The sequence below is a fragment of the Saccopteryx leptura genome, chromosome X (assembly GCF_036850995.1).
Source record: "Saccopteryx leptura isolate mSacLep1 chromosome X, mSacLep1_pri_phased_curated, whole genome shotgun sequence".
NCBI lineage: Eukaryota > Metazoa > Chordata > Mammalia > Chiroptera > Emballonuridae > Saccopteryx > Saccopteryx leptura.
The window spans coordinates 34,198,091-34,220,698 of NC_089516.1; the positions used below are offsets into that span (position 1 = coordinate 34,198,091).

Genomic DNA, 22,608 nt, shown 5'->3' on the forward strand with positions numbered 1-22,608 from the left:
CGAGTAGGTCCCTGTCATTGTCCCTCTTTCCTAGGTGTCACTGAAAGGGGTCCATGCCACACTGTATGTTCTAGTTAATCTTCAGGTAGTATGCTTTTGAGGCTGTGTCATGCTTTAGAAGCCAGAGAAAAAGCTGCCTTCCGACCACACATCTTAACTTGAATCAGGGCCAGGGAATGGTCCATGCTGACGCTTGTGGGTTGTCCTGGGCATGCATTTTTGAGGGCTCACTAATCCAACGTGGTTACCCAAGCGTTTTCATTGACCAAGATGGGCGAGGGAAGCCACCCATGACCTGGTGTTAAACCTCATCTTCCTTTTGTCCTGGTAGTCTTTAAGAAGAAATGTCCCCGATGGGAGACCCCATTACCCAAGTATAAGTACCTGGAGCCACCTTGGAACAGACACCAGAAGTGACATGGAAGTGCTACCCTGAGTTCTAATAACAACAACAAGAAGCGTGAAGCCGCTTCCTTTCCCCACCAGCTCCCTAACAGATAACATGACGGCACACGTCAGCCCCAGCCCCTGAGCCCTCCCCTTACATGGCCAGGCTCCTGTGCCTTCTCTGGTGCACCCCCTTACCCTCTTCCTGCCTGTGTTCTCTTTCTGCCCTTTTCTACCTTGGGCCACAGTGGGGCCTCCTCATTGGGGTCAGGAATTTAGGGCAAATCCAGAAGAGACCATTCCAGGAGATGTTCGCCTTCAAAAAAAACCTCACCTCGCAGGCCTGTGGAGTTCCCTGTCTCCTCTTTTCTCTCGTCCAAGCAGATGGCCTTGGGGAAGGGGTGAAAGCCACACTGGTCTCAGACCCACAGACTGCATTATAGCCCCACACCCTGCTGATCAGCACAGAGGGGGCACTGCCGCCTCCCTCTGATTGTAGGGGCCAGAGAAGACAGGTATGTGCTAAGGAGTGAATGACAATTGGTCTTGGGCCAAGAAATTAGAGACATGGTAAAATTTGAAGCTATAGCGGTTTTTGTTTGTTTGTTTGTTTGTTTGTTTTTTATAAATAAAATTTTATTTTAATGGGGTGACATCAATAAATCAGGGTACATACATTCATAGAAAACATTTCCAGGTTATCTTGTCATTTAGTTCTGTTGCATACCCATCACCCTAAGAGAGATCGTCCTCCGCCACCCTCCATCCAGTTCTCTCTGTACCCCTCCCCCTCCCCCTCTCCCTCCTTCCCTCCTCCCACCCCCTGTAACCACCACACTCATGTCCATGCCTCTTAGTCTCGCTTTTATGTCCCACCAATGTATGGAATCCTGCAGGAACTGCTATAGCGTTTTGTTCTAGAACCACTATCCATCAGAGCTCATTCGTCTGAGGCTCACAAAAGGAAGGCGCCTGCCTCAGTCCCACAGTGAGCTGGTGACAACGTTCGTCAAATCCTTGGCTTGACTTGGAGCAGCACAGGGCTTGTTTACAAAAGGCAAGGTGACTCAGATGGATTTGCAGACAAACTAAACCCCTGAAGCCAGGTGAGGTAGAGTGGCTCCTGTTGTGACATACTGGTTTACCAGGGGCACCATCTGTCTGGCTATCTCTGTCTTGCAAATTACTTACGTTGATCTGACCAGAGATGCTGCGTCTTTTAAGGACATGAGTTCTAGATTCCCCGGAGTGAAGCCTCCGGTGATTTCATTCCGGAATTACCATGTCCCTCCATCAAGGAAGGTGAGCTGAGCAAGCTGGGCACAAGAGCTCAGCCTGTGCTTTTCCTTGCAAATCCCACCTCCTCTGTCAGATAAGTAATCTGCTGTTGCTGTGGTGAACTGGTATTATACTGTGACCTTGATTCTGAGCAGAAATGCACGTTGCCTTGACCATGATTACACAAAACGCGTTGTCTAGGAAACAGCACATTTCCGAGAACAGGAAGGGCTAGATAATTCTTGGATTTGCCTGGAAGCCACACAGGCTTACCTTGTACCCAGCAGGGTCTCAGCTTTCCTCAGGGGCCTCTCAGCCTCAGCTCAGGTTTATGTGTGTGGCACACAGGGCGGGGCAGACAGAAAGGGAGAGAGTGCCAACACCTCTCTGCTAATGCTGGAAAGTTTGAAGCCAAGGCAAGCTTCTGCAGCTGTTTGGAAGCGGAGGGGGCTTGCACGACCCTCTCTCATCTCTTACTGGGAGGCTGCTGTGGAGAGGACAACGCTCTGGCCTTCTCCCCTTTCCTTTTCATCTAATAGTGCCAGAGCCGGGGAGGTATCGCACTGGGGGAGGAGGTATGGCACTGGGGGAGGGCCCACGGCTTTGGGAAATGGTGGTTCCCCAAAGGGGGTGCCTGGCTCCATCTATGAAAAGCTCCCCTGTACACACACACTCCCTCTCTCACACACACACACCTCTACCAAGTGCAGATTGACACAAGAGTAGCTTCTTGGGACTTAGATCTGTTTCTTTTGCCACAATAACCGTGTGTATCCTCAGAGCTGGCTTCCCAGACCAGCATGAAAGCAGCCTTGACTGAGAAAGGTGTCAGCGAGGAGGAGTCCTAGGAGCCTGTGACCCCGGGATATCACAGTGGTGGAGAGGCAGTTTCCAGCAGAGCACACTGAGTGAGGCCCAACAGAAGCTGCCCGCAGGGGATGGCCTCTGTCTGACTTCCAGTCCAATGGTTTCCTCGTCCCCCTGGACCAGGGCCCTTCCCTCACACAACCCAAGAATGGCCCAATTAGGAGAATGCTTCCAGCCCCGGATAGACATCAGGCTGAAAACCTGTACATCACCCTTGACTGACTCTCTTCCTGAACCACAAGCTTGCATCCCTTGCCAGTTATCAGGAACCCGCATTATCCCAACCTCTCAAGGCAGCCTGAATCCAGCCATCCACCTCTCTCCGTTCTCCCTGTTGCTTACTCTGGCCCAGGCCCCATCCTCAATCTGTTGACAGCTATACACAGGAGGAGTACAGTAAGTACTTCTCAAATAACTGAGCAGGAGAGAGAGAGATCATCATGAGACAGCTAGCAAGGAGAGGAGAGAGGATACATGCATGTGGGAATGAGTCAAGTGTTCTAGAAGAGTTCAGAGACGGGATGAAATCCACCCCAAATCTTAGAACCCAGAACTCCCCCTTGTCAACATTGTCCCAGACCTGGGTGTGAGAAGGTAGAAGGATGGACAGATTCAGGAATTGATAGGTAAGACGAAACTGCTTCTCCAAAATAGTATGCATGAAAAAAGCCATGCTCAGAGGGCCAAGTAGTGTATGAGTCCATTCATATGAAATGTGCACAGTGAGCAAATCCATAGAGACAGAAACAGATGAGTGGGTGCCAGGGGATGGGGAGGGAGGGTGGGGAGTGACTGCACATGGGTAGGGAGTCTTCTTTTGGAGTGATAACAATGTTCTGGGAGTAGATAGTAATAATGGTTATACAACCTGGTGAGTGTACCAAATACACTGAACTGTACCCTAAAAGAGTGATTTTCTTTTTGGAGAGAAGAAGGGAAAGATACAGAGAGAGAGAAAGAGAGAAAGAAACATCAATTTTGTTATTCCACTCATTCATGCCGTCATTTGTTCATTCTTGTATGTGCCCTGCCCAGGGATCGAACCTATAACCTTGACATATCAGGACGATGCTATAACCAGATGAGCTTTCCTATCAGAGCCAAAGGGTGAATTTTATGGTATATGTATTAAGATGTGTATAATGACCTCAGAAAAATGAGGTCATTTTATATATATTGTGTTTAATCTGGAGTTTTACACTCATTTTATTAGATTGTGACAAAGAAAAAGAAACAAAGAATTGTTGAATTTGTAATGAATGTTTCTTCACAAGAAGTATTACTTCCTAAAAAGATCCCACAGCCTGACCGATGGTGGCATAGTGGATAGAGCATCGACCTGGGATGCCGAGGTCCCAGGTTGGAACCCCACAGTCGCTGGCTTGAGCTTAGGATCATCAACATGTTCCCATGGTCATTGGCTTGAGCCCAAAGGTTGCTGGCTTGAGCGAAGGGGCAACTGGCTTGACTTGAGCACTCCGGTCAAGACACATATGAGAAGCAATCAGTGAACAACTAAAGAGACACAACTATGAATTGATGCTTCTCATCTCTCTCCCTTTCTGTCTGTCTGTGTCTCTAGAAAAAAAAATCTCACAAAGTTAACAAATGAAACTATGAAAAATGCTTTCATCTCAGTAATATCTATTTTTTCTTCCAATTTTTTTGAGCTTTTCTATCTTCATTTCCTTCTGTTTTTTAATAATCTCTTCTTTGAAGCCTACATATCTTCTGTAAATTCTCTATGCTTTGATGTATCCTATTTTCTGGAATTTCCTTGCATTCTGTGGAGGGGTTTGGGGTTCTTTTTCTTGTCTATTGTCATCCTGTATTTTCGTGTAGTTCCCCTAGCAATGTACATTTCATCTGCTATTTGCTTCTGTTCTTTTCCTCATCAATTATTTTTGTAATTGTTGCTATTTTTTTTTGTATTTTTCTAAAGTTGGAAACTGGGAGGCAGTCAGACAGACTCCCGCATGCGCCCGACTGGGATCCACCTGGCATGCCCACCAGGAGGCGATGCTCTGCTCATCTGGGGCGTCACTCTGCTGCAACCAGAGCCATTCTAGCGCCTGAGGCAGAGGCCACAGAGCCATCCTCAGCGCCCGGGCCAACTTTGCTCCAATGGAGCCTCTGCTGTGGGAGGGGAAGAGAGAGAGAGGAAGGAGAGGGGGAGGGGTGGAGAAGCAGATGGGCACTTCTCCTGTGTGCCCTGGGCGGGAATCGAACCCGGGACTCCTGCACGCCAGGCCAACACTCTACCACTGAGCCAACCAGCTAGGGCTTGTAATTGTTGCTCTTTTATGTGTAGGACTCAAATTGAGTTGTAGACACTCTTGATTTTGCCAATATGCTCACCTCGTCTCCTACTTCTACATTATCTGACTGGGTCACCGCGGTGGAGTATCACAGTGACGTTCCACTGCTTCTATGGCCTGTGTCCAGAGGTAGATTAAGGTCAGTTAAGGCCCTGGGCACAGAAGAAAATATTGGGCCCCTTCAAAAAAAAAAGAGAGACAGGGAAAATAAAAATACATGTTAACCATATTTTTACATAAGTAAAAAATATTCTGTACTATTAATGTTAAAACTGCACCTATGAAACCAAACTTGGTGTCATGAGAAAAAGGTGTCAAGTTGGGTTTTTGCGGGTCCGTTCAGAAGTCGGGGCCCAGGGTGCACACCTGGTGCACCTGCCGTTAAATCCGCCTCTGAGTGGAGGGGCTCCCAAACTCCTCAGGGCTCTGCCAGCTGCCTTGCGCTACAGGCAGGGACAGGAAAGTACGAGACTGACGTGGACTTGGACTGCAAACTGGACAGAGGACACTGAGAAGACTGAGAAGAAAACGTGAAAAGCATTGTCAAGCCCTGTGCGGATATCTCTGACCATCCTATCTGGGACATGAGCTTTGAAGAATAAGGACAGAGCAAAATATTGGGGGACAGAAGCTTCCTCAGCAACCAGCCTGCTCAGCACCCTGAGTTGGCTGGCATTGGCCTAGGTGCTCTTCCTCAATTCCTGGGTAAGAGGGAAGCCACTAGAAGTCTCAGGCTCCGTCAGAGGAGACGTAGGCTGAGAAAGAAACGACCTTGCCCAACTCCCTCTCTCTCTCATGCACACACACACAATCTGAAGCTTTATCCCACCCCACTCCCGACCCCAGGGTCTCTCCCCGCCCTCTCATAAGCTCCTCTCTACCTTGCCCAAGCATACCCAGCTCGCAGGAGTCTCCAGGAGGCGCCAACTTTATCTGAGCCTGGAAAGGCTTCTCAGGCAAGGGTTGTATCCTGATGCTCACCCCAGATTGGGGACTTCCCTCTCTTCACTGGGCTAGCTCCCCCTCAGACTTCAGCCACAGCACCCAGCACCTGATGCTCACCCCAGATTGGGGACTTCCCCCTCTTCACTGGGAAGTCTGAGGCTCCCCCTCAGACTTCAGCCACAGCACCCAGTTCCAAGAGAAAAGAGGCAAAGAGCCCTGGCCAGTTGGCTCAGCGGTAGAGCGTCGGCCTAGCGTGCGGAGGACCCGGGTTCGATTCCCGGCCAGGGCACACAGGAGAAGCGCCCATTTGCTTCTCCACCCCTCCGCCGTGCTTTCTTCTCTGTCTCTCTCTTCCCCTCCCGCAGCCAAGGCTCCATTGGAGCAAAGATGGCCCGGGCGCTGGGGATGGCTCTGTGGCCTCTGCCTCAGGCGCTAGAGTGGCTCTGGTCGCAACATGGCGACGCCCAGGATGGGCAGAGCATCGCCCCCTGGTGGGCAGAGCGTCGCCCCTGGTGGGCATGCCGGGTAGATCCCGGTCGGGCGCATGCGGGAGTCTGTCTGACTGTCTCTCCGTTTCCAGCTTCAGAAAAATGAAAAAAAAAAAAAAAAAAAAAGAGGCAAAGAGGCTTACTCACCATGGCCCTGTCCACCCCAGGGCCTGCACCTAAGTTCCTAGGACCTGCTTTCCCTCAGACCTAGCCTGGAGACATTAAGCACGGCACTCCCAAATCCCAGCCACCCAGCAGAATCTTCAATACAGATATGTACTCCTGTGGGAAGTAGGTGTTCTTTCGGTGGGTGTCACTGGGGGGCTCTTATACCACCCCGGTCTTTAGCCATCATGTCACTGTGGCTGGAAGCACAAAGGAAATTAGCTGAAGGATGGCGGGTGGCTCAAGAGCATTTGGGGAGGGCTGGGGAGCCAGGCTTGGAGGGACAAGGGTCTGTGTCACGGCATAGTACCGGGCTGGCTCTCTCCCATGACTGGGACACACTGTGGTCCTCACTGCCAGCGTGGGACTCAGGGGCTGCCAGAAGAACCATGACTAGCACCGCTCCTCTGGTCACAAATCATTGTCACAAATCCCTGTCCCTGCTGCCATCCACCATCTAAGTTGGATATGTGTGGTCCTGCTTCCTCCCACCTCTAGGCCTATATTCAAGTGGCAACAGGTGCATTGGACTGATGGATCCTGGCCCCAAGTCCATGCACCAGCTGCAAGGGAAGCTGGGAGAACACAGGCCTGGCATTTCCCAGTCCTTTCATGAGAGATGGGCTCAGCCTCATAAAGTGGTAACTTTTGGAGACAGAGGAATAGGAATAAAACGTGTCCACTTGGCCCAACTAAATGGTCCAATTTCCCACTACCTTTTGCATGAACCCTGACCTTCTACCCAATTGTTACCCCTTCAGAGAGCACCACCCTTCAGTTACTATGTCCCTACATTGTGCATCTCACTAACCTAGCCTTGTCCGACAGGAAGTCTTTTTGTAGGTGGAGGTGTTATGGATACATTAGTGCACCTTCTCCCAGAAACGCCCAAGTGTCTAGAGATTTTGAGCTGCTCAGCAAGGGCTATCGTTGTCCCGTGGTGATATTTTCACATTTTAGGATACCTCATACTAAAATACACTTGGGGCTTTAAAAAAATCTGACCAGCCTATTACTTGTTTCTCCCCAAGGATGCTATAGGCCTTTGGGGAATGACAGTTCTTTGTTCAGTGGCCCTACTGCACACATCACACACATTTAGTAGTCCTGAATCCCAAGCACTGGGTGCCAGTGGCTCCTTCCCTCCAATCAAGGAAAAAAATCAGGATCATCCCTAACCATTTTCAAAAGACAAGGGGCCTGACCAGGCGGTGGCACAGTGGATAGAGCGTCAGACTGGGTTGTGGAGGACCCAGGTCCGAGACCCCAAGATCACCAGCTTGAGCCCAAGGTCGCTGGCTCGAGCAAGGGGTTACTCGGTCTGCTGTAGCCCCCTGGTCAAGGCACATGTGAGAAAGCAATCAATGAACTACTATGGTGCCGCAACAAAGAATTGATGCTTCTCATCTCTCTACTATCCTGTCATTCTGACTCTGTCACAAAAAAAAAAAAAAAAAGATAAGGGGACAGGATCATCTCAAGATAAGAACCTCCAAATTTTAGAATTCACCTATTAAAAGGAACAAAACCCCTCCTCATGTCCTAGTCTGCCAAAAGTACCACCCCTCCCGTCTCCCTCCCCAGGGAAGTCTCCCATAGGTTCTAAGCAGGAATGTTCTTCCGGCCTGCAACCCCACACCCAGCACACCCTTCCTTCAACTCCCCACAGAAAAACTCAGCTGAAACATTCAGTGAAATTTATTGAAACCATCAAAGAAAGGGAATGGTAACAGACAGAAACTCCTAAGAGCCACTGGGGCCCGCAGGTCTCAGCCCTCGCTCCTCCTAGAGCCTTGATGAGGCGCCTCCACAGCCACCCACACCATGGCCTTCCTGCCAGTGCCCCTTCTGGACCCTCCCATCAAACTGCAGGACTACGGACGTGGGTGATGTCCCCTTACTGTCCCCTGTCCTGATGACATTCTGTGCCTGGCCCTCCCCTATGGACCCACCACAAAGTCACAGGATGCTGGAAAATACAACAGTTGACACCACCAAACCAAAGAAACTGAGTAACAAGTAACAACAGGAAGGCACATCAGAGCACAGTCCCCGTGGAGCCTCTGGCAGCTGCCTGCTGTCCTGGATCCACGTCTTCCTTCCCGAGGTCACAGGGTAAGCGCTGACCAGACCTTTGTCAGTCCTTCCTGCAGTCTGTCTCCTGAGGCTGGGCTCAGGGTCTCCGGGGAGGGTGTGTGGGAGGGGGGAGAACTGCTGGAAGAAAAGTACACACATCCCCACAACATCCCCACAACAACAAGCAGCAACTGGCCTAAATCTACACCAAGAAAACAGAGGTTGAGCTCACAACATGGGACAAAGGCAAGCAGAGCCTCGGCGTGCAGTGGAGCTCACAGCACGTGCGGGGGCTGAGGCGGCTGCCCCGTTAGGTAGGCAGGACACCACCGGCGTCGCCCACGCCTGGCGGCTCTGCGCAGGAACCACACGCACGTGTGCGCGCGGAGGAATGGATTACTTGACACATGGGTCACTATGAGGCTTACAAAGAAACAGGGTGGGGGTTCTCCAGGAAATAGAGGATGGGGAGGTCCCTGACACTGAAACCCTTGCAATGGCCCCTGCAGTGAGGGTGGCAGACATTTCAGGTGCCCCTCACTTGAGCTGGGACTGGCTGCTCACTCAGGGACGCTCCCAGAGCTGCTGCCCAAGTAGGCAGGGTTTGGGGATGGATGTGGTGACCCTATGAAGGGCCATGTCTCCCCATCCCCTTGGTGTCACACATGGTCATATTGGTCATTGGAAGGGCTGATGGTGGTGATCAGGGTACCTCGGGAACAGTGGGGGGGGGCTTGGTTTGGGCCGAGCTAACGAACTGCCCTGCCCTAGCCTTCCCCTGCCTCCAGGGCTCTGCTACCCAAGAGGACAGGAGGCGACTGGGTCTTCCCAGCCTATTTGCTCAAGGAGGGCTTGGGGAAACTCATCTCCCCAGCCCCGTCCTCACTTTCTGACTCCTCCAAGATGGGCTTGAGCCTCTCCTGGGCGGGCTCCTCGGCCTCCTGGTCTGCGGCCTGGGCCTGGCCCTCTGGGCCGCTGCCGGGGCCTTCTGGTTCCGCCCCAGAAGCACTGCCCATACGGGCAGGGGAGGATCCTGCCTCTCCCAGGGCTGCAGAAGCAAGGGCGTCTGCGTCTCCCTGAACAGCAAGGGAGGCCTTGGTGGGCTCCTCGGGGACAGGGTCTGCCCCGGTAGCATCAGGGGTTTCGGGAGCAGCCTTATCAGGATCAGCAGGGCCAGAGCCCGCCTCCCTGGCTGCTGCACTGGCCAGAGCAGCCTCGGCACCATCTTCACGGGCCGGGGCGGCCTGGGCGGCATCTTCACGGGCCGGGGCGGCCTCTTCACGGGCCTGGGAGGCATCTTCACGGGCCGGGGCGGCCTCTTCACGGGCCGGGGCGGCCTCTTCACTGGCTGGGGCGGTCTCTTCACGGGCCGGGGCGGCCTGGGCATCGGCCAGGTCTCCAATGTCCACAGAAGCCCCTTCACCCACTTGGACTCGCTGGCTCGTACTGGGGCTGGTTTCCAAGGCCTCTGACTCCCGAATGAGCCGGAGCATCCCCATGAAGTTAGGCGGCCTCCTCTCCAGCCGCATTCTCCTCAGATTGTTCCAGAGCGTCTCGTTGGGGCGGGCTCGCATCAGCACCTGCCGGGCGCGCACCTGGTCGGCCATGGAGGGCTGGACGGCCCCCTTCTCCATGGCCGCCTGCAGCAGGACTTCCAGGCGCATCACGTAGGTGAAGAGAGCCTCCTGGGGCCGCTGGGTACAAGTCATGAACTTCAGGCGCGCGGTAGTGAGGGTGTCCTCTTTGCCGTACACCTGGATCAGCGCGGCCAGGCAGTCATTGGCAGTGCTGTCGGGGTTTTCCGTCAGGACGTCGTTCACGAGACCCAGGGCCGGGCCTCTCAGGCTCTCCAGCAGCCGCCGCCTCCTCTCCCCCTCCGATATGTGGCGCCACAGGTACAGCATGTCATTGGTATGGTCCAGCCAGCTCTCGAAGGACTCGGCCTCGCGGCCTCGCCCTTCCAGCCCGGTAAAGGTTCTCAGCTCTTCGTAGGCCATGTTTTCCAAGATAGGCTGCAGTTCCTGCCTCCACTGCCGGTTCCAAGCTCCTGCTTGGCCCGGGGCTCCTGCCACACCCACGGCTTCCTCACCTGGAGCTCCTGCCTCACCTGCGGCTCCTGCCATACTCAAAGTTCCTACCCTCCCTGCAAGTCCTGTGTCACCTGCAGCTCCCTCCTCTTCTGACTCTTCTGCTTCACCTTCCTCTTCACCTGCAGCTTCTTCCTCTTCATCTTCCACTTCCTCCTCGCCTGCAGCTCTCTCCTCACCTGCAGCTTCTGCACCCGCAGCTCCCTGCTCACCTGCAGCTTCTGCACCTGAAGCTCCTTCCGCACCTGCAGCTTCCGCACCTGAAGCTCCTTCCGCACCTGCAGCTTCCGCACCTGAAGCTCCTTCCGCACCTGCAGCTTCCGCACCTACAGCTCCCTCCTCAGCTGCCACGCCAGGAGGCTGTGCAGGGAAATCAGGTCTATCTTGCGACTCAGATGCAGGGATATGGGGCAGGAAGACCACAGTCCAGGGTCCCCCCCTGCCTGGTATTTGTTGGGGGATCAAACGTCGGTTTAAATACGCAGTGAACTCAATGAAGGCCACCATGCACTGGAGGTCTCTTCTGAAGACCCTGCCCAGCACTCGGAACCTGCCCACGTGCTGCAGGGCAGCCTGCACGGCCTCCTGAAACTCCTGGTTCTCACAGTCGTCTGGGATGCCCAGGATGAGCACGGAGTGCTGTGGGCTCACCCCCATCCTGTGGCACCAGTCCTGCAGCATGGCCAGTGCCATCGCCACCCTGGAGGACATGATGAGTAAGGAGCAGTGACTGGACAGGATGTGCAGGCTGTCGCAGTATGGCCCCTGCCCTGTGGGTGCAAAGGGAGAGAGTTGTGTTAGTGCTACACAGTCCACCACACTACCCAGCCAGAGCCCCATGCCCCTCCTAAAACAGGTTTAGAGCAGGGGTCCCCAAACTTTTTACACAGGGGGCCAGTTCACTGTCCCTCAGACCGTTGGAGGGCCACCACATACAGTGCTCCTCTCACTGACCACCAATGAAAGAGGTGGCCCTTCCAGAAGTGCGGTGGGGGGCTGGATAAATGGCCTCAGGGGGCTGCATGCGGCCCGCGGGCCGTACTTTGGGGACGCCTGGTCTAGAGCATCTCCCCTCCTTATTTTGTTTGTTAGATTTTAGAAATAGTCTTTGAAAATAAGTGAATTTCCAAGATACAGTGGTACCTTCACACATGAGCACTTTAAGTCACGAGCGGATATTTGAATCATGAGTTTCCGCCACCCTCCACTACATGGCCTGCCGAATGTTCTGAAAGGGAGGAAGAAACAAACTTCCATGGAAAGGTTTTTGTTGAAACGGCCTCTAAGTGAAAGTGAGGAAAGTGTGGCGAAAAAGCCAAAAGTCAGTGAAGAAAATGATGATAATTAAGCAAAGTATAAAAATAACAAGTTTAGCGATAAAATTACAAATCATACTAGTGTGTAAGTTAAATTTTTTAATTAAATGTGGCATTAAGTGTGTGCAGAGTAAATTATGTTAGGCAATGTATAGCACACAAAATGAAAACCTCCTCCTCCTGTCTCCTTCCCCTCTGCCTGCATCTGCGCCTGACCTTGAAGGTCAATACACTTCATAAACTAGTTTATTTCTTTACATTCTCTTATTATATATACATATGTATGTATGTATGTATGTATGTGTATATATATATTTGTTACAGTACTTATAAAGTACGTTTTCTTATTTAAAAGCATATAAAACAAAAAATTCATGTGGTTTTTGGGGAATGGAACGGATTAATTGCATTCCCATTAATTTAAATGGGGGAAATTCGATTGGACACATGAGCAAATTGAGTCATGAGCTCGGCCATGAAACAAATTAAACTCATGCGTCAAGGTACCACTGTATAATGCTAGTCAAACTTTTTTTTCTGGCATCAGTTTTAAGAAGCTGGAGGTGGTATCACATTACCTGATTTCAAATTATACTATAGAGTCACAACAATCGAAAGTGTGTGGTATTGGCAGAAAAAAAACCACACAGACCAATGGAACAGAAATAAAACCATACATAAGACACTGGTAGGAAGGACAGAGATGCAGAAAGGGCTGCCAGCTCCCAGAAGCGAGTGGTGGCTGCGGGTCTGGAGGGATGCTCACTCTGAGAGGTGTGGGTGCTCTGCCCCAGGCCTGGAGCCCCAGCCTAGAGCCCCAGAGCCTAGAACAGGCACCCAAGCATTTGGCAGTGAAAAGAGCAGGGTTTCTGTCTGTGGCTCTGGTGGAGGGAGAGCTGAGAAGACTGGAGTTGTGTGAGAAGAGTGTAAAGTTGGAGGCTCAGGGAGAGACACTGTGGGGGACAGCCACCAGAACCCTTGTGCTGAGTTATTTTCCAATACTGTAGTCGCCATGTTTCTTGGGTGGAGCAGTCCCCTCCGAGTGGCATCAGCCTGGGGAAAAGCAACTGCTCTGCCCTCGGGAGTCTCTCCTGCTCCAGTCATAGCAACTGGGTCGTTCTGAGAAGCTAGGAAGCAGGGGGAGCGTCAGGAGAGCACCGTCTCAGTCTTCCTCCCCGAGACCAGGGTCTTACCAGCTGTAAGAACTTCTGCAGAGGAAACGTGGCCCCACTCGATCGGAATCTGCTGGTCACCTTGTTGGGGAGAAATAAAATTTGAGTATCCAGCAGTGGCTGAGGGATTAGGCCACATTCTCTCTTTTTTTTGTGTGTGTGTATTTTTCTGAAGCTGGAAACGGGGAGAGACAGTCAGACAGACTCCCGCATGCACCTGACCGGGATCCACCCGGCACGCCCACCAGGGGGCGATGCTCTGTCCCTCCGGGGCGTTGCTCTGCTGCAACCAGAGCCACTCTAGCGCCTGGGGCAGAGGCCAAGGAGCCATCCCCAGCGCCCGGGCCATCTTTGCTCCAATGGAGCCTCGGCTGCGGGAGGGGAAGAGAGAGACAGAGAGGAAGGAGGAGGGGGTGGAGAAGCAAATGGGCGCCTCTCCTATGTGCCCTGGCCGGGAATTGAACCTGGGTCCCCCGCACGCCAGGCCGACGCTCTACCGCTGAGCCAACCAGCCAGGGCCACATTCTCTGTACTGGACTACTGACCAAGAGACTCCTGAAGTAGGGGGATCCCACTAACGTCGTATTCCCAATCTCAGCTGCCCTAACCCAACTAGCTTGCAACCTGTAGAGGGGTTGATTGGGTGAGGCCAGTCTGGACCCACACTACAGTCTTTCTACAGAAGACTCTGTGGGAAGACTAGGCCTCTGCAAAAGGAATTGGAGCAGCTGAAAAGTGGAGGCAAATCTTGAGCCTGAAGCTTTATGGAGCTGCTGTCACCTCCTAAGCAGGAGGAAGCAGATCTTTATACAGTTGGCCCCTCCCACAGTACCCAGACACAGAAAACGCAGACACAAACAGTGAAAAGAGTAGCAGCTGCAGAGAGGCAGCCCACAGCGGGTTACAAACAGTTGCTGACACCAGAGGCAAGGCTGGTAATATATTTGCAAATCAATAAATGTGATTCATTACATAAACAAAAGGAAAGATAGAAACCACATGATATCAATAGATGCAAAAAAAAGCATTTGATAAAATCCAGCACCCATTTATTTTTTATTTATTTTTATTTTTTATTTTATTTTTTTCTGAAGCTGGAAACAGGGAGAGACAGTCAGACAGACTCCCGCATGCGCCCGACCGGGATCCACCCCGCATGCCCACCAGGGGCTACGCTCTGCCCACCAGGGGGCGATGCTCTGCCCCTCCGGGGCGTTGCCCTGCCGCGACAAGAGCCACTCCAGTGCCCCGGGGCAGAGGCCAAGGAGCCATCCCCAGCGCCCGGGCCACCCCTGCTCCAATGGAGCCTCCGCTGTGGGAGGGGAAGAGAGAGACAGAGAGGAAGGAGGGGGTGGGGGGTGGAGAAGTAAATGGGCGCCTCTCCTATGTGCCCTGGCCGGGAATCGAACCCGGGTCCCCCACATGCCAGGCCGACGCTCTACCGCTGAGCCAACTGGCCAGGGCCCAGCACCCATTTATGATCAAAACTCTCAGAAAAGTGGGGACACAGAGAGCATACCTCAACATAACAAAGGCCATCTATGACAAACCCACAGCCAACATCATACTCAATGGGCAAAAATTAAAAGCAATCCCCTTAAGATCAGGAACAAGGCAGGGGTGCCCCCTTTCACCACTTTTATTCAACATAGTTCTGGAAGTCCTAGCCACAGCAATCAGACAAGAAGAAGAAATAAAAGGAATCCAAATTGGAAAAGAACTAGTAAAACTATCATTATTTGCTGATGACATGATACTGTACATAGAAAACCCTTAAGTCTCGGTCAAAAAAACTACTAGACCTGATAAATGAATTCGGCAAGGTGGTAGAATTAAAATTAATATTCAAAAATCAGTGGCATTTTTATACACCAACAATAAACTCTCTGAAAGGGAAATTAAGGAAACAATCTCCTTTACTATTGCAACAACAACAAAAAAAAAGTGCCTAGGAGTAAACTTAACCAAAGAGGTAAAAGACCTGTACTAGGAAATTTATAAAACATTGAAAAAAGAAATCAAGGAAGATACAAACAAGTGGAAGCATATACCGTATTCATGGATAGGAAGAATAAACATCATTAAAATGTCTATATTTCCCAAAGCAATCTATAAATTCAATGCAATTCTTATTCAAATACCAATAGCATACTTCAAAGATATAGAATAAATGTTCCAAAAATTTTTATGGAACCAAAAAGAACACGAATAGCCTAGCAATCTTGAAAATGAAGAATAAAGTGGAAGGTATCACAGTTTCTGAAATCAAATTATACTACAAGGCCACTATAATCAAAACAGCCTGGTACTGACATAAGAACAGGTATACAGATCAATGGAACAGAACAGAGAACCCAGAAATAAACCCACGCCTTTACAGTCAATTGATAGTTGACAAAGAAGGCAAGAGCATACAATGGAGTGAAGACAGTCTCTTTAATAAATGGTGTTGGGAAAATTGGACAGCTACTTGCAAAACAATGAAACGACCACCAACTTACACCATTCACAAAAATAAACTCAAAATGGATAAAGGACTTAAATGTAAGTCGCGAAACCATGAACATCTTGGAAGAAAACATAGGCAGTAAACTCTCTGATATCTGTCATAGCAATATTTTTGCCAATTTATCTCCACAGGTAAGTGAAATAGAGGACAAAATAAACAAATAGGACTATATCAAACTAAAAAGCTCTAGCACAGTAAAAGGCACCATGAACAAAATAAAAAGACAACCCACACAATGGGCAAACATATTTGACAATACTTCTGATAAGGGGTTAATAACCATAATTTATAAAGAACTTTTAAAACTCAACACCAGGAAGAGAAACAATCCAATTAAAAAATGGGCAAAAGACTCCGTTCCTGTCTGTCCCTGTCTATCCTTCTCTCTGACTCTGTCTCTGTAAAAAAATAAAATAAATAAAAAACATTGCTGAATGTAAAGGAAAAAAAATGGGCAAAAGAACTGAATAGACACTTCTCCAAAGAGCACATACAGATGGCCAATAGGCATGTGATAAAATGCTCAACATCACTAATCATTAGAGAAATGCAAATTAAAACCACCATGAGATATCACACTTCACACCAGTCAGAATGGCGCTCATCAACAAAACAACACAGAGTAAGTGCTGGCAAGGATGTGGAGAAAAGGGAACCCTCCTGCACTGCTGGTGGGAATGCAAACTGGTGCAGCCACTGTGGAAAACAGTATGGAGATTCCTCAAAAAATTAAGAATGAATCTGCCTTTTGACCCAGCTATCCCACTTTTAGGACTATATCCCAAGAACACCATAGCACTGATTCAAAAGAACATATGCACCCCCATGTTTACTGCAGCATTGTTCATAATAGCCAAAATCTGGAAGCATTTTGAGCAATACATTTTCCTGTTTCTATAGTTGCTTCCCACTAATTTTGAGTTGTATTTTTTCTTATTAAAGTATTTGGCAAGAAATATTTTCTAGATTCCTTTGTGATTTTCTTTGGTCCATGGGTTTCCAAATATTTAGAGATATGTTATTATTAATTTCAAATAGATCAGGGAACTTATTAGGTGAAAATGCAATCCTTTCAAACTAATGGAGACTTTTTTATGGCTGGACGCATAGTGTATCTGGGTAAATGCATAAATCACCCTTGTAAAGAATCTATTCTTTTCTGTGGAGGCCAAAGCCTTGCCCCTCTTGACACTGCAATCCCTATGCCAACCCCAAAGCGGTGACAGCGGCCTTTCAGATTTCAACTGCAGCGACCCACCCCGAACTCCGCCCCCATGCCATTTGCAGTATTCCCCAGCCTTCACCAAATCACAGCAACCCCGGTGCGTCCCGCTCACACCATCACCAGCTCCCTATCTGCCAGGAGGCTCCTTTCCCGCCCCGCCACCAACACACATCCTTAGCCAGAGGCTCTACCTTACAGCCCGTCCCTTCCCTGGACGCCGGGCTACACCCTCTCCTGCCCTGCAAGGCGCCCCCCCCCCCCCCCAAGCGGCGCTTGGGCACCAGCCGGAGGCACTCACCTCTAGCATCGCGTCCCTACTTGCTTAGATGTTAGCCTGCCCCTCTAGCCCCTTCACGTCAGGGAACCCACCCTTCCCCGCGCCCCTCCCACACCGGCAGCCAGTCCTCCGCTGTGGCCCCTCCGCGTTCGCACCACCTATGGCCACACTTGACAGAGGACACTAGTGGTCCTCTCCAACCTCCCCACACCGGGAAGACCTTCCACTACCGCCAAAACCTGGAGCCCCCCCCCCCCCCCCGCCCATATCAGCTGGTAACCCGCCCATTTCAGCTCTCCATACCCGGAGCAGGAGCACCCCTCCTGGCCTGGCAGCCCGCGTTCTCCCTTCCCGCTCCCCCTCCCACACGCCCGCTGGAAGCTCCCCACACGCCCGCACGCCGGGGGGTGGAAGCTCCCCACACGCCCGCACGCCGGGGGGTGGAAGCTCCTCACACGCCCGCACGCCGGGGGGGTGGAAGCTCCCCACACGCCCGCACGCCGGGGGGTGGAAGCTCCTCACACGCCCGCTGGAAGCTCCTCACACGCCCGCACGCCGGGGGGTGGAAGCTCCTCACACGCCCGCACGCCGGGAGGTGGAAGCTCCTCACACGCCCGCACGCCGGGGGGTGGAAGCTCCTCACACGCCCGCTGGAAGCTCCTCACACGCCAGGTGGAAGCTCCTCACACGCCAGGTGGAAGCTCCCCACACGCCCGCTGGAAGCTCCTCACACGCCCAGTGGAAGCTCCCCACACGCCCGCTGGAAGCTCCTCACACGCCCAGTGGAAGCTCCCCACACGCCCCGTGGAAGCTCCCCACACGCGGGAGTCCTCCCGATCGCCTGCACCGTGATCACTAGCCCTTCCTCAGCCCAACAGTAGGCGTTAGTCCTCTCCTCACGTCGGGGCACCGGGGACCTGCCTCCCACCCACCGACGCATCCTCAAGGTAGGTCTCCTTGGTCCTGGAAGCACGGTCGTGGTCCTCCCCCTCCAAACCAGGGAGACATCCCTTCCCCTGCTTGGCCAACCATTTAACCCGCTTAGCCATTGACTGCACCCACTGCCTCCCCACGAGAGCCCCCTGCCCCCTCGCAGGGATACCCACCCTGGGACCCCCTACTGGCAATCCCCACACGCTAGCCCTCTTCTCCAACCCCCTGGACAGGGCGCCGTCCCCCCAACTCCAGCTACGGAGTCCCCGCCAAGTCCCCCCCTGGGGCCTTACTTTCTCGGCCTTGGTGGACGACTCTGGAGTTCCACCGCAGAAGGTCTCCGAAGAGCTCGCCTCTTCTGCGCAGCCAGAAGCCCCGGAGCCCAGCGGGGGACTGCTCTCCCGAGCACTCCGTGCCAAGGCCAGGAGGGCTTCCAGGGAGCTCCCAGAATCCCCTGGTAGATAAGGTAGAAAGTTCTTGGCGGTCTGGGTGCAAGGCAGATATGATTGGATCCGAAGAGCACGTGAAGAGGAAAATGTTACTGTAGCAACATGCCTCGCCTCAGCCTCAGGACTTGATGTCCCAAGTCTTGAAGCGTCTTGTTACAAATTCAAATTTTCTTTAGTTTGTCTTCTATTATGGTTGAAAATGTCGTAAAGATAGCCTATATTTTTATGACTTCTTATCTAGATGAATCAATTGCTGAAGCAGGAGTTAAAATTTCCTGCTATAACCTTAGATATGTCTGTTTCCCTTTTATTCTGTCAACTACATTTGTTTTATGTATTTTAAGCTTGTTATTATAAGGTATAAATACATTTATGTATTCTGTGTTCCTTATTAATATATATATATATATCACTATTACCTTTTATCTCAGGTAATTGTCTTTGTCTTTAAATCTATTCTTTCTAGTAGTAATGTAGCCATTCCTACTTTGAATCCTCTTACTATGAACTCATTTGAGTCTTTATTTTTACATTGCATCTCTTGTAGACAGCAAAATATTTGCCCTTTTCTTCATGCTGACAATCTCTACCTTTTCTTTGGAGTATGTAACCCATTAACATTGAGTGTAATTTTTATATGGTTAAATTTAGTCTTAGTTCTTACCGGCAGCTATAACAAAACACTATAGACAGGGTGGCTTATAAAATATGAACATTTATTTCTCACAATTTGGGAGGCTGGACAGTCCATGATCAAGATGCTAGCAGATTCTGTGTCTGATAAGAGCCAGTTCTTAGTTCCTAGTCACGTGTCTTCTCACCACGTCTTCATGGGGCAGAAGGGGGAGAGAGAACTATCTGGAGTCTTCTTCATAAGGGCACTACTCCCATTAATGGTAAGGTGACCAATCGTCCTCCTTTTGGGAGGACAGTCCTTCTTTTGTAAGTTCCATCCTCCCTCAAAAGTGTCCTCTGACATGTCCTCCTTTTTGATATTGGAAGACTGATCTGTAAATGTCCGTATTCAATCGATGCAGAGTCCATCCATTCCGTGTGATGTGACATATCTGTATTTGACATGACGATTCGTCAAGGATCAGTACAGTGCAGCGAGATGTGATTATGAGATGCGTGCGCTCTGCACGGGAGACCTTGAGAGAGCGCGCGATATACTGAACGTGCAAATGTCTTTGTGTACTTCTTACTGAAACATGACACGGTACATACGACATTGTAGACTCACGATTATTTCTTTCTCAGTGAATATTCAATCATAGACAGGTAAGCACAATTCATGTTTTATTAGTTCATTATCTATTTAATAATTTCCAAATATATATATATAATTTTATTTAAAAGTATTTTCCCGAAATTGGAGTTTTAAAGTGGAAATCTAACCTCAAACCATATCTATTAATAATGCATTTTGATTAAATAGTTGCATAAAACAGATGTTTATTAATCAGAAAATGATAAATACACCCGAATATCACTCCAAATTAGTGGTTTTGTTTGATACTTACATGTGAATTTTCAAAAGGGCACAAACAGCCTGACCTGTGGTGGTGCAGTGGGTAAAGCGTCGACCTGGAACGCTGAGGTTGCCAGTTCGATACCCTGGGCTTGCCTGGTCAAGGCACATATGGGAGTTGATGCTTCCTGCTCCTCCCCCACTTCTCTCTCTCTCTCTCTCCCTCTGTCTCCTCTCTCTAAAATGAATAAATAAAATCTAAAAAAAGCAAAAAAGGACACAAACATCCAATCTTTAGCACTGTGATCTGTTTTTATTCTTATGTTCCCCTTTTTCTGCCTGAGATAATTTTTTTCAAAATTCCATTTTAACTTATTGCCTTTTTAGGCAATGACCACTTTGCGTTGTTTTTTAGCGGTTTCTATAGAAATTATAACATATACTCTTAACTTTTCACCGTCTACTTATGGTTAGTATTGTGCCACTTCATATAAATGTAAGAACCTTTTGACCATATCCATTCCCTCTCTAACCTATCCTTTGTAATGTAATTACCATATGTATTACATCTACAAGTATTATAGAACACTATTATACATATTACAATACACTATTATCCAGTACCCATGTATTGCAATACACTATTATAATTTTACTTTAGTTATGTGTATTATAGAGAAAATATTCTTTAATATTTACGTGCATAGCTACTATTTACGGTGTTTTCATTCCTCCTCTTGTTATATTGGAACAGTGAAAATCAGACGTTTGCCATAGAATTAAGTAGTCAAATTAAGGAGTCTTTATTGCAAAAAGCCGGCGACCAGTGAGCGAACTAGCATTCCAAAGAACTCGTGGCCCCTAACACAGTTCGGGGATAGCTTCTGAAGACAAAAATCACATACTGATCGGGGTATAGGGAGGAGTGGGAGCCTAGTTAAGCGTGATACAAAAGCAGTAAAACAAAGCAATAAAAAAAACCCCTCAATCTTGCTAATAAGCTCATTAAATCTTACTGACTTGTTTTATCTATAGGATCAATTTAAGGAAAGACATTTCTAGACACTAAGATCATAAGTTTTGAAGATGAAGACACAGTAGTAATAAATCTTTGTATGCCTAAAAAAATTTCTAAATATTCCAGGGTTTACGACCCCTGACACATCTGCAATTTGGCAAAACTAGCTCTAAGGCGGGGGTGGGGGGGTGGGGGGGTGAGTTTTAGAAAAAGCAAGTTCTGGGGTCATTTAGAGTTCAGGATAGGGAGAAGCTAAATAAAGTTATTTATACTAAGAACCTTTTTGCTTTATTTCACTCTAAGATCAAAGTTTCCCTCTACTATCATGTTTCTTCAGGTGGAAAAAACCTCCTATAGCATTTCTTCCAGTGCAGTTCTATTGATGAATTCTCTTAGCTTTCATCTAAGAGAATCAAGTCCTGTCTACGGCCATCCCAGCCTGAATGTGCCCAGTCTCCTCTAATCTCAGAAGCTAAGCAAGGTCAGGACTGGTTAGTACTTGGATGTGAGAATAAGGTCTTTCACCTTCATGGTTTTATTTTTTTAACTTGAAATTATTTCTAATTTATTGTATTGAAATAGTTTCAAGTGTTCTACTCAATATAACACCGTCTACACAGCACATCGTGCCCCCATGCCCCATGCAAAGTCTCTTCCATTCCCTTTTCACCGTCTTTGCCCCTCTTTGCCCTAACTCTACCCCAACCTGTCCCTCTATTATGACGCTGTTGTCTGTTTCTATGTGTTATGTATATATAGTTTGATCCCTATCCCCTCTTCCCCCTTCTCTCTGACAGCTGTCCATCTGTTCCCTGTGACCCTACTTGTGTCTATTCTGTTCCTCAGTTTATGGTGTTCATTACATTTCACATATAAGTGAGATCATATGGTATTTGTCTTTCTCTGCCCGGCTTATTGCACTTAGCATAATAATCTCCAGATGCATCCCTGCTGTCACAAAGGGTAAGATTTTCCTTCTTTTTCCATTGTGTGTATGTACCACAGCTTTTTTGTCCACTCATCCACTGATGGACACTTGGGCTGTTTCCAGATCTTGGCTATTGCAAACAATGCTGCAGTGAACACTGGGGTGAATATATTCTTCCAAATTAGTGCTTTGGGATTTTTAGGATAAATTCCTAGAAGTGGGATAGCTGGGTCATAAAACAGTTCTTATTTTTAATTTTTTTTGAGGAATCTCCATACTGTTCTCCACAGTGGCTGCACGAGTCTGCATTCCCACCAGCAGTGCAGGAGGGTTCCCTTTTCTCCACATCCTCGCCAGCATTTGCTGTTTTTTGATTTGTGAATGCAAGCCATTCTGGCAGGTGTGCGGTGGTATCTCATTCTGGTATTAATTTGCATTTCTCTAATGATTAGTGACCTTAAGCATTTTTTCATATGCCTATTGGCCATCTGTAAGTGCTCTTTGGAGAAGTGTCTATCCAGGTCCTTTGCCTATTTTTTAATTGGATTGTTTACTTTCCTGGTGTTGAGATTTAGAAGTTCCTTATAAATTTTGGTTATTAACCCATTGAGTGGGTTGTCTTTTCATTTTGTTAATGGTGTCTTTTGCTGTGCAAAGCTTTTTAGTTTGATGTAGTCCCATTTGTTTATTTTGTCCTTT

The 22,608-nt window shown here is 49.3% G+C and overlaps 2 protein-coding genes across 2 annotated transcripts in view; one reads left to right on the forward strand and one right to left on the reverse strand.

Annotated features, from left to right (window-relative positions):
• The window catches only part of ZNF275 (zinc finger protein 275), a 106,251-nt gene that overhangs the window by 71,548 nt on the left and 12,095 nt on the right, over positions 1–22,608 (forward strand).
• Positions 9,358–11,304, reverse strand: LOC136385959 (paraneoplastic antigen Ma6F-like). Its single transcript, XM_066357295.1, has one exon. It carries the CDS (start codon positions 11,302–11,304, stop codon positions 9,358–9,360), a length of 1,947 nt encoding a protein of 648 aa, XP_066213392.1.

Bases quoted from the DNA above. Each gene is read 5' to 3' on its own strand.
- LOC136385959 (XM_066357295.1), bottom strand. From the start codon at position 11,304: ATGGCACTGGCCATGCTGCAGGACTGGTGCCACAGGATGGGGGTGAGC.